Source organism: Falco peregrinus, chromosome 5 (genome assembly GCF_023634155.1).
Source record: "Falco peregrinus isolate bFalPer1 chromosome 5, bFalPer1.pri, whole genome shotgun sequence".
Lineage (NCBI taxonomy): Eukaryota > Metazoa > Chordata > Aves > Falconiformes > Falconidae > Falco > Falco peregrinus.
Window position 1 is genome coordinate 28,109,646 of NC_073725.1, and position 18,969 is coordinate 28,128,614.

Genomic DNA, 18,969 nt, shown 5'->3' on the forward strand with positions numbered 1-18,969 from the left:
ATACATTCAGAAAGAATGATCACTTACCCCGGTGGCAGCTCTGAATGTTTAGTATTTCCACAAACTGGACCTCTGGGTTTCCAGTTAGGTATCCAGAAAATTAGGATCAAACTGACTGCTCTGTGAAGAAAAACCTTATGCAACTTGGCAGGCATCACACAGGAATGTGGTTTCAGAGGCAGTTAGAATCTAGTTCTCCAGGGAAGCATTCTCCTGCCTTTGCTCTAGATCATTCCTCAAACTGCAATTCCCTTCTTAATTTCTAAATTATTTCAATCTTCTACGATAAAAATTGTATACAATATTCTACTTACACTACATCATTCTGATTTGGCCTGAGTCGCCCTTCAATGACTCCCCAATCTTCTTTCAAGAGTGCTTCAAAATCTGAATCTCTGCTCTGAATCTCTTTTCTTCACCTTTCCCACAATTTCCACTTAGCAGACTTCATTTCCCATTCTACTCTACCTTTTCTAGTGTAGCTGTTGCTCTAGCTTGCCAGCTACTGCCCACCGCCCCCTGTGCCAGCGCCTCTCCCTCCACCAAAGAAAAAAATCAGACAAAACCTTTTCCCACATTGTCTGGGCAGGAGCAGGAAATCCCTGCAGGCATACCACAATGAAATGCTGTGCTCCCAGCTATGGCCAAGATGTGCAGTTACTGCAGAAGTCCCACCTGGCCTCTCAGCCCTAGTATGGCATTTACGCAGCCCTTCTGTTCTAGGGGACTGTAAGTTCTTGGAAAATAAGTTGTGCTGATGAGCTAGTGACAGCTGTGGCAAGCTGCTTTGTCGGTCTGTGAGCTGAGATGCGTCTGCTCATCAGAAGCTGCAAAGATCCCTCTCTAATAGTAATTCCCACACTGTGCTGGCATAGCCATATAAGTCTGTTACAAAGGCTTATGAGTGTCCATGTCATGATGCCTGGATTTTAGTCCTGGTTCTCTCAGTTAGTCCTTGCCTGGGGATCCTTGCATCCTGCTCCCCTATGTACTACAGTAATGCTCCCAATATTCCTAAGCTAACACTTTTTTACCTCTAAGGATGAGAAGACATACTATAGTTTATGCAAGAGTTGGAATATGTGAAGTTGTACACGCGAAAGCAAGGTTTGAATGGATGTGAAGGATGCAGGCCTCATCACCGACTGGATGCCTCTCCGAGCCTCCTATAGTGGCCTCTGTTCTCTTCAGGCTCCCCTTGCTGCCACTGGCTGAAGCCACCTACTCATGGCAACTCTCCAAAAGCGCTGCTGCAGATACCGTGCTCCAAACCAGGAGCTGTCTTGCTGTCACCAGAGTGGAGCACAGACGTGTTGGTGGCCCTGGTTAACATCCTGCCCCCAGTAAGGGGGAACCTTTGGGGGAACCTCCAAAGCCAGTGAGGTCTCCTCACCTCTGGAGCTCACTTGCTTTATCCATCCATCAACCTGGCTACAGAAAACTCTCAGCTACGGTTCCTCAAAATAATTCCAAATGCCAAAAGGTATGGGTTTGGAATGGGCTAGATTCTGCCAAAACTAAACTGCAAAAATGAATATTGAACAAAGTGTTCTTAAAGACTATAATGAGGCTTTCACTTCTTGTGATTTACACACACCAGAGACTAAAACTGTTGTATAACTATTTTTCATAAATTGTCCTGTGATATACAGTATTTTTCCTGAAAAAATCAGATACATATCCAGAGAAATACCATATAAATCCCTTCTTGTTTGAAGTTCTGAGAAAAATGTTGTATATCTATTATGGCAGTAATTTTATTTTAGATTTTTTAAAATCTTATAATTACATTAATCTGCTTATTAATAGATTCCATATAATCTCTGCGCTTATAGGGGGTGTAAAGATTACAGAGAAAGACCACTGAGTGAACACCACTTATTACATTATCATCTCTGACTCTTAGAGAAGCCACAACAAGAGATCAAAAGTCAATGCGATTTCCCCCCATGCTTTTCCCTTGGCGTAAAAGAAAACAGTCAACATATGGTAAAGACTATCATTCATGGATACGCGTCCAGTGCCTCAAGCAATGAAAAACATAAGTGCTCCTAATTCTGCCATTATTGTAATTATCATTACAAAACCTTCCTTTTATCGTTACCATTTTGACACAGAACCAAACCTCCCTCCTGCCACACTGCTCTAGTGCCTATGTTTGAGTGATTGTCTTCTGACTTCATATCCTTCACTCTCTAGATAATTCTAGTTCTGAAGTTTGGCACCACGTCCGATTCCTCTGACTTCTCTACCTCTATAGTATTCTATAGTTCACCCCATACCATTGCTAACAGCGTACTGGCATGACAATTTCAAAGCTAAGGGTGGCAATATCTGTGGCAATGTTTGATTTCTCATGTCCCAATCTATCATTTTTGCAGGGCCTGTAAGATTCCCTTTGTTACTCTAAATTTTTTATTTTCCATACTTTCTTCTTGCAGATGACACGAGACTGGGAGGAGTGGCTGCTATGCCTGAGGGTTTTGCTGCCATCCAAAGGGACCCTGACAAGCTGGATAGATGGGCTTACAGAAAGATCATGAAGTTCAACAGGGAGAAGTGTGAAATCTTGCACCTGGTGAGGAAACCCCCCATGTGTCAGTGCGTGCTGGGGCTGCCCAGCTGGGACACAACTTGGCAGAAAAGGCCCTGGGGGTCCTGGTGGCTGCCAGGTTGAACACGAGCCAGCAATGTGCCCTTGCGGCCAACAAGGCTAATGGTATCCTGAGCTGCCTTAGGCAAAGTATTGCCAGTGGACAGAGGGAGGTGATCCTTCCCCTCTACTCAGCACTGCTGAGGCCACACCTGGCGTGCAGTGTCCACTTGTGGGCTCCCCAGTACAAGAGAGGGGTGGACATACTGGAGAGTCTAATGAAGAGCCACTAAGACGATTACGGGACTGGAGCATCTCTCTGTGAAGTGAAGCTGAGAGAGCTGGGACTGTTCAGCCTGGAGAAGAGAAGGCTCAAGGGGCAGTCTCATCAATGTGTATAAATAACTGCTGGGAGGGTGCAAAAATAACAGAGCCAGGCTCTTTTCAGTGGTGCCCAGTGGCAGGACCAGAGGCAATGGACACCAACTGAAACACAGGAGGTTCTCTCTGAACAGGGAAAACTTCTTTACTATGAGGGTGACCAAGCACTGGCACAGGTTGCCTGGGGAAGCTGCAGAGTCTCCATCCTTGGAGATATTCAGAAGCCCTCCAGACAAAGCACTGGGCAACTGTCTGTAGGTGTCCCTGCTTCAGCAGGGGGTTTGCACTAGATGAGTTCTAAGTCCCTTCCAGACTCAACTACGCTGTGATTCTATGGCTCTGTGATTCTCCCTACTCTTTTTTTTTTTAAATCTCTGACATATCATTAAAGTTCTGTAGCTCTATATTCATTAGTAGATGTATGAATTTCTCAATTATCACAAACTGGTTTATGAGCCACTATTGATTCAGTTACCAACAGGTTGCTATTAATGGGAAGAGTGTTCATAAAAGTATGGTCCCCACTGGTCACCGAATATTGCATACCATATGAAATATGATGCTGCCTGTTGTGACAGACAGAAACAGTTAAAGCTTACAAACGAAGTGCTCTAAGAGCACAGAGAGTGTCTCACAAAATGATGATGAGCTTTACGAAGTAGTTTCATTGTCAGAGTATTTATGGGCAATATCAGAAACACAAGTTTAATTCTCTGTTCTGCCTGAAGGGATTTAAACCCACATCAATTACCTCGCAGCACACTGCCCCTTACCCAGACGTAAAAGGGGTAGGACTTCCTCAGTCCCTCTGTTAAAATTTTTCCACCTGGGATGAATTAATAACTATTTATTAGGGAAGAAACTAGGACCAATTCTCCCTGTCTCATCCCAAAAGGCCTATAGGTTTGTATTCTCAATCAACAGGCCAATGAATATTTAATTGTCTCATGCAAAGTGCAATACCTTCCTCTGAAATACAGAGCCTCATTCCATATTACACTTTAAGCCTCGCTCTTAACACATTTTTCTCATGAATATGTATAATGGGGGTTGGAGTCACTAGATGAATGATTTCAACTCTCTCTCTCTCACTCTGTAAGTAAATGCAGCAATAGTACTCCGAAAGAGAAAGGAAAAAAAAAAAAAAGAAGTTGCAGAGATAAAATTAAATACTGTACTGTAATGTAACTGAATATGACAGAGGCAAAGTTGCACAGGCAGTCAACATGCTGTCCTTTTCTATAAGGACTTGCAAGTTTAGCATCCTTTTCTATAGCTCAGTTAACTTGAAAATGTAAATAATCTCCTTATATTTGACAGTCACAGATACCATGGACAAAATGGAAATGAAGAGATAGGTAGACACTTTGCAGGAGGGACCATAATTATTTTTGCCCTTGTTCTTTGGTAAGAAAGGAAATACACAAACAGAAGACATTCAACGTAAGGGCAGTGCTGTAAAAGTTACGAGATTCTGGTCATTCTTACCCTGCCTTCTTGCAAACCACTCACCATTGCTTATAATCGGCGTCACAGTTGCAGTAGTACTTGGGATCTGTACAGTTGCGTTCGATGCCGCAGGCACATTTTTGAATGCCGGGTCCTGATCCGCCCCAGTAGTAGTGCTTCTCATTGGCTTTTCCAACCCACCAGGTATATGGATTCCCTTCTGCAAGAAATTAAAATGCAAGGTTACAATGCATCAGAGAGGTAGGGCTCCAGAATGCATTAATTGAGCTCAGATGTTTAATATGCAGATGTTAACAACACATAACTGGACAGCCGTCCTACAATTTTGTCAAACACACACTTTCATTATTATTGAGAAATTCAAAGGACTCTGCCAGGTAAACAAAACATCTTTTCTGTATTCACATGATTCATAATGATTGAAATTAATTAATCTTTTTATCTTGTATGCTTGTTGTTTAGCTTTTTAATTGTTCTCAGTTTATATAATGAAAATACATGGGCAGGTTCCATAATTATTTTCAATTAATTTCAAGTTTATATAGCAGGCTATCAGATGGATTATTCAATATTTGACCACATATGCTGCACATAAAGATTAATTCATTTTATCTTTTATTTTTTCATAAAAACTTTGAATTGGAAATTAATCTGTCTTCAATAGAAAACAAACATGATCATCATGCTCTCTCCAGCTGGTCCAAAGCAAAGTGTAAAGAGATATTATACAACTCCTAAAGCATCTTAACTATTTCTTAAAAATCTATGTATTTTTTTTTATTTAATACTTGAGCAAAGGTGATTTGAACTTTGATATAATCACATTTCTTGGCATTGGGTCTGTAATTTGATATTTTCATATACTGCTCCAAGTTTATTTCTAATACTTTTTGGACTAACTAAGCCTCTTATGTATAAATAAATAAATGAACTCCCTCTACTTTAATTTCTAATTTGAAAAAACACCCTTACTGAAAAGTTTTTTATTCCTCCAGTTCAGCAAAGCACTTAAATATGTGCTTAACCTCATACCCATGTAAATAACTCAATCATTCTCAATGTACTTGTCTTCATGATTTTTCACATTCAGAAAACATGACTGAACTCAGCCTATAAACGTGTTTCCTTAAAAATGTCTTTTTCCCTCATCCAACCTGCTGCTGGTATTTCCTCATTTAATCAAACAAAGCTATTTGCATGGAATTCACTTATTAATCATTTTTACAAGTAAAATCCTACATAATAGATATTCTTCTTTTCATAATTTTCTATTAGTGAATCTCACTTGTACATCTCCAAAAACTACATCCATAATCCTAAAAATAGCCATTTCAAAATTACATTTGATCATCTAGACCATAAATCTACTTATCCCAGACATATGTTTGAAGTAATTCATATGGAATGCTAAAAAAAAAATAAAATCCCAGACACGGAGAGAACAACTAAATAACTGCATACGTTAAAAAACTGCCCAACCCACAAAAGACACAGCTCTCTGAAAACATGTGCTTTGTTCAATGCTTTTGAATTGTTAAACATTGTGTAAATAACGCTACTGAAAATAGGATAATGTGAAAAATTCGTGGTGGCTGAAGCTTTTATTAGATGTTACGATGCTGCACAGTATGACCATTCAGCTCTGGTGCTAATGCAATGGGTATGATAACAGTGTGCCGTGATTCTGGACTTTAAATTGGTCATTTTAGTTTCTGTGACTCGACCACCACAGAACTGAGTGCTGCCTGTTGAAGTGTGTGCCATGTGAACGCTGCAGCAGCATCGCCAACCTGCAACACAATCTATTAGATACGGGAGTACGTAGCCCTGGCTTCCAAAAGATTATTTGAAAAGCATTTAAGGGTAAATGTTACCTTTCCACAGTGAGTGATAGAAGGGCTTTTATTGATACAGGATCCAACTACAGCATTAATGATATTTGAAGCTCCTATTGTAATTCTCCGCCCCCCCCCCATCTTTGAAGTTAGTGTTTATGCTGCAGTGGAAATACCGTAGTTTTGACTGTTACTCAAAATTCTCTTTGTTTACACCTTTCCTGTCAAGTGAAGGATTGCACGATCCAGTCAGCAAGCACTCCACCAGGAAGCTAAACTGCTAATTAAAGCACCAGAGGAAAATGAATGACTTAGAATTGTCAAAAGGAGGATAAAAAATTCAGAAGCAGGTAGAAATGATTAAAGCAGATGACGGTGATAGCAGAATTATGGACTATGGCAATGGGTGTCACAGACCGCTATGACAGACACAAACAGGGCATGTTTTAATTCATTTAAATGGCAAATGGCATACAGTTTTAAACCCAGAATGCATTCTAGCGTAGCCAGAGCCATTTTTCACATCTATTGTTTTCCGCATGCACATACACTAGTTAGGGATCTGGCCCCATTTGGATGCATGCCTCCTCACTCTGAAGACAAGACCTATCCATAGGCCTGGGAACACAAATTAATTGAGGAAGATAGTAACATGCATGATTAAATTTCCAGAAAGCTCAAGGAAGGAACATAGGATTTTAGTGGGTTTACATTCAATACCAATTCTGCCAGCCACCCCCACAACCAGCAATTCCTTTGTGGACACCTCCAGCAGTCTGTATCTGCCCAGCATGTTGTGCCAGGGCTTGCACCAGAGGGGTTCTTGGCAGACAGCTCTCATTAGCTGGTTTTCCATTAGCACATAATGCCATGCACTGGAATAGGATGAGCCTCATGCCAGACCATCGTGCACCACAGTGGCCGTACAAGAGGTTCTGGAGGTCCTTGATAGCCTATGGTTAATAAAAGAAAAAGGTGAGGAGACGCAGTTGTGCCTCATTTGCTCTGTGCCAGCCAAATGACAACAGCCCTTTGGGGCCTGCCTTCCTCTCCATGTCAGCCAAGAAAAAGATGAGCAGCATTTTGCCTAGAGTTCATAAGCTCCAAATCAGGAGTGCTATGCAGATACACTGCAGACACTGCTGTGGCTGGGCATAACAAACAGCAAAACCCTGCACTGGGGAGACTTGAAGAATAGAAAAAAAAAAAAAAAAAAAAAAAGCTAGGAGAGAGAAGGATGCATCAGGCAGGTAAAAAAATATTTAGCAATAGGACCACTCTTTCCCTCTTGTGCTTCACCCTCTTTTATAGACTCCTTTTGAGGATGTGAACCCTTCTGCTTTTCTGCTTCAGAGCCCTTTGCTTTTTTTTTTTTTTTTTTTGCTTTGGAAGCTGTTGGAAAGGGCTGATCCAAGTAGAAGTAGTAGTACACTCCAACACGAAGATGGATCATTAACATATGTAATTCTAAGCATCAGGCTATTTTATCATATATGATTATTCTGCAAAAAATATCACTACTAGTGGTCTTATGACGTTAAAAGTATATAAATTTAGTTTAAGGACAAAAACCTGTGGAGGGCAAAAGTTATACATAAAAGTTATCAAGTGTATTGTGATGACAAGTAATACCAGAAGATATTTCCTCTGGTTTTGAAGTTTTGTTTACCATAGGAACAAATTTTCAGTCACAGGATAGCTTTTTTGTTGTCATTGACTGATTGGTTTCCTCCTCCCAAGCTTTTGTGGACAAATTGCATTAAGAGAAGAAGGAGTGGAAGGGATACTCTCCCGCCTGCCTTGGGATTTTGGTTAGAATCAAGTTTTGATGCCGAACTGCTCTTTGGGCACAAACCAGCTTTCCTTCGAGGGCTGCTGTGGGAAGTGTTTAAGTTTATGTGTACTCAGTTACGACCAGGATGCCTTTCTGTTTCCCTTCTTGAAAAGAAGCCATTTGCAAGGTGTTGTGTGGTTATTACTCAGTCACTCAGCAGAAAAGTCATGATGGTATCAGAGTATGATATGGATACCAAGAAAACGGACAAAGATATTCAGCTTTTAGGAGGTTCATTACCCTGACAAAGTTAATAGCTGTGGGGTGAGAACAATCTTCTAAGGGTGAAATGACTGATCTTATTTTAACAGGGCATGTAGACATAGGAGAAGAGCCAGAACATCAAACTGTATTTTTAGTGATTCAGGTCTCTGTCTGACATACACACACACTAGCCTGTAACACTTACATGCAATACAGTTAACAGTGGTTGCAAGGGATTAGCAGTGGTGGACTTTCATTATAGTTAAAGCAAAATATGAGTTCTTATTTAAATCAATGTGCGATGGTAGCTCAGATCTGCAGTTATTAAATCAAAGCAGGTAAAGAATCTGCTCATCAGTGTTTTCTATCAAGAAGACGTCCCTCTCTACAGAATATTCAGAAAAAAGTAAAGGACTAAGGGAACATCTTTGTAAGCTCACAGATCTCCGAGTGTCATAAAATAGATTCTTTTTCATCTCATAAACATATCTTTGTGTTTTCATTTCATTTGATAGAAAAACATATCCAACCAAAGTTAATGTAGTATGAACAGAACTCTTTAACAGTCAATAATGTATTTCTAACATATCCAAAGTGTCTCAAAATGTGTAACTTTTGAAACACACTTTGTACTAAGTATTTAGGAAAACCAATTGGTTTTGTTATTTTTAAATGCAACTGATTAATTAAAATGGTGTTACTTCCAACATTTTAGGGCTGCTGTTTCCCAGCAGTAGGGTGCTGGTAGCTGAAGCTGCAATGCTGAGAGACCTGAGGCTAGGGAACAGGATGGAGCGGCCAGATGCTGCCCCGCACTGGGTGCTCAGCCGGACCCGCTCACCACACAGCCCCCAGCAGAATAATGATGTTATTTCGTATTTGCAAACTACCTGGAGAAGGTAAATGCTTCTCTTTCATTCACCATCTCCTCCCCGTAGCAGATTTTCATCCAGTCTCTTCGTTCTCCCATGTTTCTCAAGGAGGCCATTCAGGGCCCAGTGGAGGCCCGTGGGCAGTGGAGGCCACCCGGCAGCATTTCTGCTGAACCAAGGCAGCTCTCCTCCATTCCAGCAATTACTCTTAACCACCTTTTGTAGCCTCTGGAAACAAAGGAGTGATAGCAGTGATTATCCAAGGTTCTTCCCTTGGTTCTCTGCCCCAGCTCTTTCCCATTCCCTGCACTTTATTCCGGGAAGGACAGGATCAGCAATGGATACTGGCAGCACTGCGAAGAGCACAGCCCGTCTCACCTGGATTCCCCGCCTGGCAGGGGCAACAGCAGGCAGGATTTACAGAAAAGATCTAAGCTTCGCTGTCACTTCTGGCTGATTATTTGGCACTCCCCCAGCACCCCTTCACTGTGTTAAAGATGCTAGAGGGTGTATTTCTGCCTGTTCTGCTCAGGGTCTGCTTACAGCTCCACTGCCTGTGAATTTACCTAATTCCTTCCCAAATCCTCTCCAGGTGCAGCCTCCTGCGGTGAGCCGCAGCACACTGCCACGGGCTCCGGGTGAGGATTAACCTGCTTCTGCCTGTCAGGAAATGCTCCTGACCTCTGTCTGATCCTTAAAATCAAAGAGAACGGTTTATAAAGGAAGGCTAGGAACACTGCCAAACTGAAGCCTATGCCTCAGAACCTCCCAAAAATGAGACTGGTGAAAACTGCTCATTGGGGACCCTGCCTAACTTTAACGACTCCATTTAGCTGTTCCCCTGCAAACAATTAGGTATTAATTTACTGGATTGGATAGCTTTGAAATGATTTTTTTTTTTAAATGGGACCATTCCAGTTATCCATTAATATTACAGACTCCCTAATAAATACTAAGAAATGTCAACAATCACACCATGTGTGTAATTGTTATTACTTTCAGAAAAGATTATTCTGTTCACTTCTTCACTTCTTTGTTAATGGAACAGATTAAAAAACCACAGGTTAAATAATTTGCCCTATTCTTGTATTGGCAGAATAAGCCCAAAGATATCTTTCAAAAATGTACTACAATTTTGGAAGCCCAAATTAATCACAGGTGTAGAAATGAAAGCTATTTCCCAGGGATAATATACAATGATGAAATTAATGACAGAACTTCAAAAAAAGTCAATCTGCCCATGTGGAAAGGCAGGTATAATTCTTTTATTTTTGAACGGAATTACATTCTTTGCACGTGCATTTTGTCTCAAGCTACACTGTAACTTATCTTAAATTTAGCCTCACACAACGGTAACTTGATTTTAGGTCATGGTTCATTACAGCCTGTGCAGGAATTCTATCTGATATTGCACTGCAGAAGCAGGCACTGAAAGGATAATTTTGCCACTGTTTGAAAAGTTCAGCACGCTAGTATGGCTGAGCGCTTCATGGCTTTCTCTTTGCTGCTTATCACCATCTTTTTCCTTACACCATCAGTGGTATTTATTCCACTCAGGTCAAATCATTTTTATGAACATTGTGAGCCATTTATTCTCAGCTTTTGAAGAGTTAATATTTGGAAAAAATAAGCAAACGTGGTTTGATGTCTCTCATGCATCTAGTACATCCACATGTTCCAATGCAGGATCATTAAAGCCAAGGCTGCAAAAGATAGGTAGGTCTTGCTGACCCAGTTTATTCTGTGCTGATTTGGTTTTGCTCATCTTTATTATTATGTGTATGCTTAGGACCAATATGAAGCTGATTAGACACTTTGCAGGTTTGCTGGCCCTGCCTTGTGTCTCAGATGTGGCCACCTAGACTGAAGGTGCAGCTGCCGAGGAGTTTCATGGCAACAGCAAAACCTCCTAACAGAAGATACTCAACTGTAGAGCAGATTTGGCTCCTGCGTGCACCCCAGGTGGCCTGTGAGCAAGCTGTCAGTTTAAGTGATCACCCGGGAGGCCAAAATGTTTGAAACTGAGACAACAGAGCTGAGAGAAGAGCCTGGCTGGTGGGTACACTTCCAGACTTCAGTGAAAGTGCCTGTGCAGAAAGTGACTTCTTAAGTGAACCATCTAAGATAAAATGACAATTCATATATAATACCTACGTGTGATTTTACTGAGATTGTTTTTCTTTTAATATTTCCTCAGTTTTCCATTTTTTTTCAGTAATAATTCTTGCCCTCTACTGCATTGTGCAATATATACATAAGTTTAATATGTCATTTTAAAGTTAAGTCAGTTCTTATATTGCTATTGCCATTTTGTTAACCGATAAATCATTTTCCTTTGCAATTAACTAGGAAAGGTATAAGGAGTGTTTAGGATTGATGAAAAGAGTTTGCATCAGTGGTCACCATTCTACTAATAGCCAAGAATTAGCTTAGTCAAGCCCTCACAGCAACACAAATGGGGCATCTGAGCATATCGGAAACTTGGGGTAGAAGGCAGAGATTCAAAACCAAACCCACAAAAGGAAAACAATGAAAAAGAACCCTTGGCCACTTCAGAAAACTAGGCTGCCTAATTCATAGCTGCTTGTATGTTTAATAGAAATATGACCTGAAACTTTTCATTTGTTATTTATGATAACATTCATCTGCAGGTACTTGTGTCTCTTTTAGTTCTTTTTTCATGGTGCTAGTACCCAATAAATATTTTTTTTTCTTTTTTCTTTTACTGTGACTAGCCTGGAGCATTCATTTTCTTTATAAGGTCACTGAGGCGGTTGGTCTATTTGACAGTACTATTTATTTGCAAAAGCTGTGTAAACTGTGTGAAAATTAAAGATTTAAAGTCTGCCCAGAAACAGAACCCTGACATACATTATTCCTCAGCCTGCTTGTTATATAAAAATTGATATGATTTGATGTCTAAATTCATGGTCAAGGCATTTTAATGCGAAAACACTTAGAAAGAGGTTGTGGGTTTTTTTGGTTTGTTTGTTTGTTTTCCTTTTTATGATATTCAGAAATATATCATACTTCAAAAGTATTCTATAAATGAAAAAATATTGTTAAGATTTCAATAGAAAATGAAGAAAAATATTTGAAAATATTTGTGAAAAGCATGAAAAATGCTCTTGATGATTTTACCTTTAAATATTCAAAAGAACATTTTCAATTAAGTAGGGCTTTTTGAGAACTATTGACCAGCTGTATCTGCAACATACAATGGAGCCTACCTTTTTTTTGTCCCAGATCTCAGTAATATTAATATATCACACCCTGTTCACTGTTTTCTTAAGGGCACCTAGGAATTCATTCTTGTCCTTTTCCTCCACATCCATAAAGCACTGCATTTTGCAGTGGAGGCAAGGATGAGCATCTCCATAATGCAAAGTAGAAGAACCTCCATGATCTTCAATAACAGGAACTAGATCAGATGTTTAGATGCCCAGCCAGGAGCCCTGGCTCTCCCATGTGTCTGGGAAGAGAAGCCTGAGATCATAGACTCGCCATGCTACTCAGACTTCAATCATGTTTTGGTACGTAAGGACTGGCCTACCTGAGAAGAGCCTAATTTTTCTCACCTGTGCCCAGTAAAGACAGAGAGAAAGGGAACCTATTTATATGCTTGGGAAACAAAATTACTGCCTGCATACTGGTGCCCATGCCTCCCACTAATGGCCATGGTTGCCAGTGCATAAAAGTGTTCTCATGTGCCCGTATATTTGCCTGCTAGCTTTTCAGAGAACTTTGATCATACATTTTTATATCAATTTCAAAACATATAGCAGCAAATACAGAATACTATCCAAGATAGTAGAAATTTCATTAAAGCATCTTTTCAGTAAGGCAACAGGGGTACTCCTGGTTATTGAATCTGTTTTTGTTCTAGTATCACAACTGCTTCTTAAAATTTCATTACCTGGATCCACAAAAATGTTGGCAAAGATGACTTTTCTTTCAGAATTAGCAATTTATAAAAAAGATCAGGAGAGAGAAATGTCATATTGCTGTCCAATGGCATCTTATGAAAAAGCTGTCTGACAGCTTTATTTTGCCATTGGAGAGATTTACTCTTCGCCCTAGCTCATGAAAAGCTAGTACAGTACAAATGATTTTTCCCCTTGTCAAGACTCGTATTCCAAGCTGCAGCACTACTAACCAAGCCTGACTTGTTATTTTTCTTGGAATTAAGTCTCAGTGGTGAGATTTGGCTGGGGAAAGCAGCTGTCAGATGTCCTTGTATCCTACTATTTGCTGCATTTTAAAGCGAGTTCATTATAAAATCACAACGGTCCCTACTACCCTTAACAACGTAGTGTGCCAGGCTTGCCGGTGTTGGAATTAATTGTGTACTGTCAATTCCCTGGATCATTTAAGGCCAAAGACCAGTGTCTTTGCTTAAGGTAACGCTAAAGGGAAAAGGAAAAGTACATACTTTTCAACAATAACAAGTCATTCCAAGGATGAAAAGAACATTTACTCACAGAAGTACGCTACAAAAAGAGTTCACTACGATTCGTACTATGCGTGCTGAAAAAGCGGGCTTACCTCTACCCAACCTTGATGATAAACAGCATGCATACATACATGTACCCATTACCACTGACACTCTGAGGGTTAATGCAGCTGAAGCCATAATATATTTAACTCCTTTAAAAGCCAAAAAAAAAAGCCCAGAAACTCATTGATGATATTTCAACAGCAGGAGATGCATTCTGAAGTTTTCTGTAGACACAGACTCATTTTACAGCAGAGATCCACTGGGAAGATTTCAGAAATCGTGGTTAGTAGAGCAACAATGACTACTATTATAAGCAGTATGATTTATAGGGGACTGTAAAATCAAACCCAAATTATTATACCAGACCGAGTGTAAAAAAAGGGCCATTTAAACTGGCGTGCAATACATTATGTAGCAACAGGGCAAATGCAAAAGTAAATTCTGTAAAAAATGCAGTCGATACTGGTATCACAGAATTGCATACTGTGATCACATTTTCATATGAGATCCCTTGCTGTTAATATAAAATGAAGAAAACTAAAACATTCCTTAAATAAATTAAAAAGAGCCAAATAATTTTTGGGGTCTTGCTTCGCATACCACATAGGAGTGCCTTTAACCTCTACGAAGAAGAAAATAGGTTCCATTCTTACATGTACCTCCACCATTCAGCACAGAGTGCTTTGCTAGTCCATTTTATCTGATTTGCGGTAATCACAGCCTACATGGAACTAAATATGACAACTCCTTAAGAGCTGATGCCATTATTTTGCTAACAAATGAACTAAGACTAACAAGATCCCAAGGTAAATTAAACTACACTCTGTGTGAGCAGAACTGATTAAAGCTTTTTCTGCAAGTGATCTTTCCTCAGCGGTCCCATACCTTTCTTGAGCATTTCTCTCGAACTGTTGCTCCCTGCCCCCAAGCACAACCCAGCAGTAGTCCAAGTTGAATGAAAAAAGCCATTATGAGAGCCAGAAGGACTTCAGGCTTCTCTCCACCCATGAGAACTTAATATCTGGCACTTCATATGGAACATGGACTGTGGCACAATTGGAAATTGGTTTCGGGGAGCACAAGGGCTTTCTTTTGTTGATGAGACTGTTGCAGCAGCTGCTGTTGCTGTTGATTTTCTTTCCCCACTGACCCTTGAGGAACCTCAGAACAATCAGCTTTACTTCTTTCTTTCCATTGTGCCTCCACTGCTGCACAGAGAGCCATAAATTCTTGATAAGAACACTGATATTCCTATGTCAGATCACACTATCTCAGAAAATTTGTCTCTTTTTTAGGTTTTTTTTGGTTTGGTTTTATTTTTTTCAATTACACACTGTGCATGCACGGTTTTGAAGCCACAACCAGCACTAACATATGAATAGACATCAGCCAGTTTGCATGGTAGCCATACCACTCCCAAACTGCCCACTATTCCGAATCTGGAACCTATCTGATCCTTTGGAAAGAAAAACAACACAAAACATGTATTACAGTGACTTGTTATGAGCTGTGTTCCATACAACAGCAATGGATTTCAAATGAGGAAAAAATGAGGCAACGAGCCTCAGCACCAAGGCTTACAGCAGGCCGGCTATCCAGCATATTCAAATTGAAATAAAGGAAGCTACACTACACAAAAAACATCATTCTGGGACCAATAAAGATTAAAGCTGGAGGTCCAAAACCAAGCCATCTGTTAAGTGAGGGCTATTTAGACAGAAATGGAACATGTAGAAGAATAACACTCCCAAACAAGACCTCCCATCAGAATTCATTTTCATTCTTTTCACATTTCTACAGTCCAAAATCCTTCATTCCACAAGGTTTTTGCTGTGTGAGATTAACCTGTGAATTATTACAATTACATCCTCATATTAAAAATAACAGAAATGTATGAATAACCTTTTAAAGGGTATACTTAGTATGCACAGGCTTTAGAAGTTGTATGATATATCAACAATGATGGTGTTGCCACAGAGAAGTTGTCCTGGCTTCAGCTGGGGTAGGGTTAATTTTCTTCTCAGTAGCTGGTGCAGTGCTGTGTTTTGGATCTGATGTGAGAAACGGTGTTGCTAGCACTGATGGGCTTGGTTGTGGCTAAGTAATACTTATACTAAGCCAAGGACTTTTCAGTTCCTTGGACCCTGCCAGTGAGAGGGCTGGAGGGGCACAGGAAACTGGGAGGGGACACAGCCAGGGCAGCTGACCCCAACTAGCCAAAGGCTATTCCATACCATGGGACAGCATGCTGAGCATATATAAGCTGGGGGAAGAAGAAGGAAACGGGGACACACATTTGGTGTCATGGCATTTGTCTTCTCAAGTAACCGTGACACGTGCTGGAGCCCTGCGCTCCTGGGGATGGCAGAGCTGCTGCCTGCCCATGGAAGCGGTGAATGAATGCCTGGTTTGGCTTTGCTTGCATGTGCAGCTTTTGCTTTACCCATCAAAATGATGAGAGCCCTTTTTAGCTGATCATTTGTCAGACTTGATGACGGGCTTGTGTTTTGCTGTTTAGATGGTTTCTCTTCTAGGTCAGGTTGGGTCTAGTGGCCACTGTAAGAACCATGTCTCTATTGATTTCTGAGACACAGACACGCACGTTGATCACGATGGACAGCTGGAAATGTTAGGTGATGTGTTTTATGTTGCAGAGCTACCACCTCCTACAGTTGGAGCTCAGGGGACTCTTTTTTATTGCCAAAGTTTGTTTCATCAGTCCATTCAAGCGCATTAATTCTCACACACGGGTTTCAGATTTCTCTATGGGAAAATAGAAATTGGCTAATGATGCACTTTATTGAAGACCTAATAAGATATTATGATAATCTCTTATTCTATGAGTTGAAAATGGCATTTCTTAACTATCATTATAGATTCACAAGGCAGAGGAATTACACTGATGAAGTGTATGGAGTAGTAGTTGCAGTACTAACAGTAGAAACAGAACTCCAATTTCACCAGCTGCTGCAAAACTTGATCTCAAACTCCTACATTACTGCCCTGACACAAATAATGATTTCCCTGCTTTGTCTGACAGAGTTTAAGTCCCAGACTCTAGAGAGATAATGACATATTGGTGAAGATATCAATATTTTTTTCTCTGGGTCAATCCTTTGGACTCCTTTTGCTCCAACATGCAGTTTTCTTTTGTCGGGACCAGGGGTCTCCCTCCCTGCCTGCATGGCCAGCTTGCTAAGAAAGCTCTTCAAGAAGCCTCAGCTGACTCCAAAGCTTCTCCAGAAAAAGCTGGAGGAAGCTTCAGCAGAGAGTATCCCCCTAACAGCTCAACTGGGAATCCTCACTAGGGGCTTCCCCCTTTCCTTGGCAGCTCCTTTGAGGATGATGCTGTCTCGTGCGTTCCCACCTGAGTGACACCGCGGTTGCGTTGCACCCACAGAGCTATCTGATTCAGAGCCAGCCCCAGCGGACTGCCTTCCTGGCCTGACCTCGGACCTGCCGTGTCATCACGGACCTGTCCAGCTATCACTGGTCTTCCTCTGAACCTGGCAATTGTCTCTGGACCTGGTAGTAACCATGACTTGATACGGAAAAGCCTTCTTCAGTTACCAATGTTAATGAGAAAAAACTGGATAACCCTTGATTCACGCAATATGGAAGTAATTTCACAGGGAGAAGTGTTTGAATGTTTTGAACTAGGTGCGGCACACACTTTTTCTCTAATTAATGAATGTCTCTTACACATAAACTCCATATTCTCAGCATACTCCTGTACTTAATATTTTTACATTGTCTACATAAAATACATATTTTCCTAAACTACCTTCCAAGATTACTGTGGTCAGGTCTCCTTAGAGCCACTTTTATCTTTCTGAGCAATGAGTACACATTTTTACAGAAAACAGATCTCAACAAACACAGCATTTGAATGCATTTTCTAATTTAGCTGGGGAAAAAAAAAGAATAAAAGGTTAAGTTATTTTACATTATGGGATTCCTACAATGCAAAACTGATATGGGTGCTCACTAAATGGATATCACATCAATTGATGAATCTCAAAATAGAACTGTAAACAGAAAAACATCAGTGATCAAGCTGTAAACAACATGAAGTAAGAAAAAATGTCAGATATCACAGAGGAGAAACTACTGATACAGACCGACCAAGTTAGATCACTTCATCAGCTCAGCATTATGCAATGGACAATGCTGTCCAACTATGTGGACAAATGAAAGGTCAGATACTTGGAAACAAAGGATTCAAACCACACTCTCAGGTGGGGACAGCAGACCTGACTCTGAAAGCAACAACTCTTAGGCAGGTTCTAAACACAAACTCTTCCGTGGGACTGAGAGTCTAAAAACCTCTGAGTATTAGTAGATAATCCACTCTGTTAAAACAAACAGACAAATCCACCCCATCCAAACTGGACAGGAGCCAGCCTGAAGCAGATATTGTGTCACATATTTTTAAATGCTTTTGGCCTGTTATGTGACTGTCACTGAAACAGTATGCCCACCCCTCCTTAACACAGAGGAAGCTGAAACACAGAGGGAGATGCAAAATAACAGACTGGAAAAGATTTTTTAGAATGAGCATTTTGAAGGGCCTGAATCTTTAGTTTGTCAGATGGAGCCCTTCTCAACCTGTGAGTCAAAAGCATTTCACAAGCGGGCTGTCCTGCTGAGCCCTAGCTACTGCGGGAAGCCTCTCCTGCAGCGACCTGGCAGAGCGCTGCCAACACTACAACTGTTGTTTGGTATAAGAGTTTGTAAACCCTGGAGTAAAATGGCCAAAAGCAAACTTGGTTACACTCTCTAAACACCTAGGGGGAAAGCAGAAATTTTAGAAGTTACGAAATTTCTCTCTGTGGCAGGCAAAGCATAAAATCAGCGGAAGACGGAGCCAGACATTTTTAAGCTAGAAATAAAGTTCAGTCAAGTTCATTAACCTTTGGCACAAACTCAGGCACAATTTGCTGAGAGTTATGTTAGATTCTTTACCACTACAAATTTGTGTACTGAAAAATAAGAACATTTCTAAAACATATACTCTATATAAAGAGAAAATGCTATGCATGTTTTAGATAGGAGGTCAGATTAAATGATTGCAGAAATCCCTTCTGGCTTTGTAATCTACTTTGCAAATAAAAGAAAAGATATTGGCTACCCTTGAAAACTACTTGGAAGCTTTTGTGATGCAGAACACGACTGATTTTCCACTTCTACTTGCTATGTAATTTATACGATGGATACTCCATCATTTCTCTGCAAACAGAACTGGATTCTTGTTTACTTTTGGAAGTGGATCTTAGGGCTGC

General features: G+C 40.5%; 1 protein-coding gene across 2 annotated transcripts in view; it reads right to left on the reverse strand.

Moving 5' to 3' along the window:
- Window positions 1–18,969, reverse strand: part of CNTNAP2 (contactin associated protein 2) — a 1,162,992-nt gene that overhangs the window by 225,219 nt on the left and 918,804 nt on the right. For both annotated transcript variants that reach the window (XM_055806132.1, XM_055806133.1), the window contains one exon: window positions 4,487–4,643. In XM_055806132.1, the coding sequence (XP_055662107.1) occupies window positions 4,487–4,643 (157 nt within the window). The remainder of the gene's footprint in view (window positions 1–4,486; window positions 4,644–18,969) is intronic.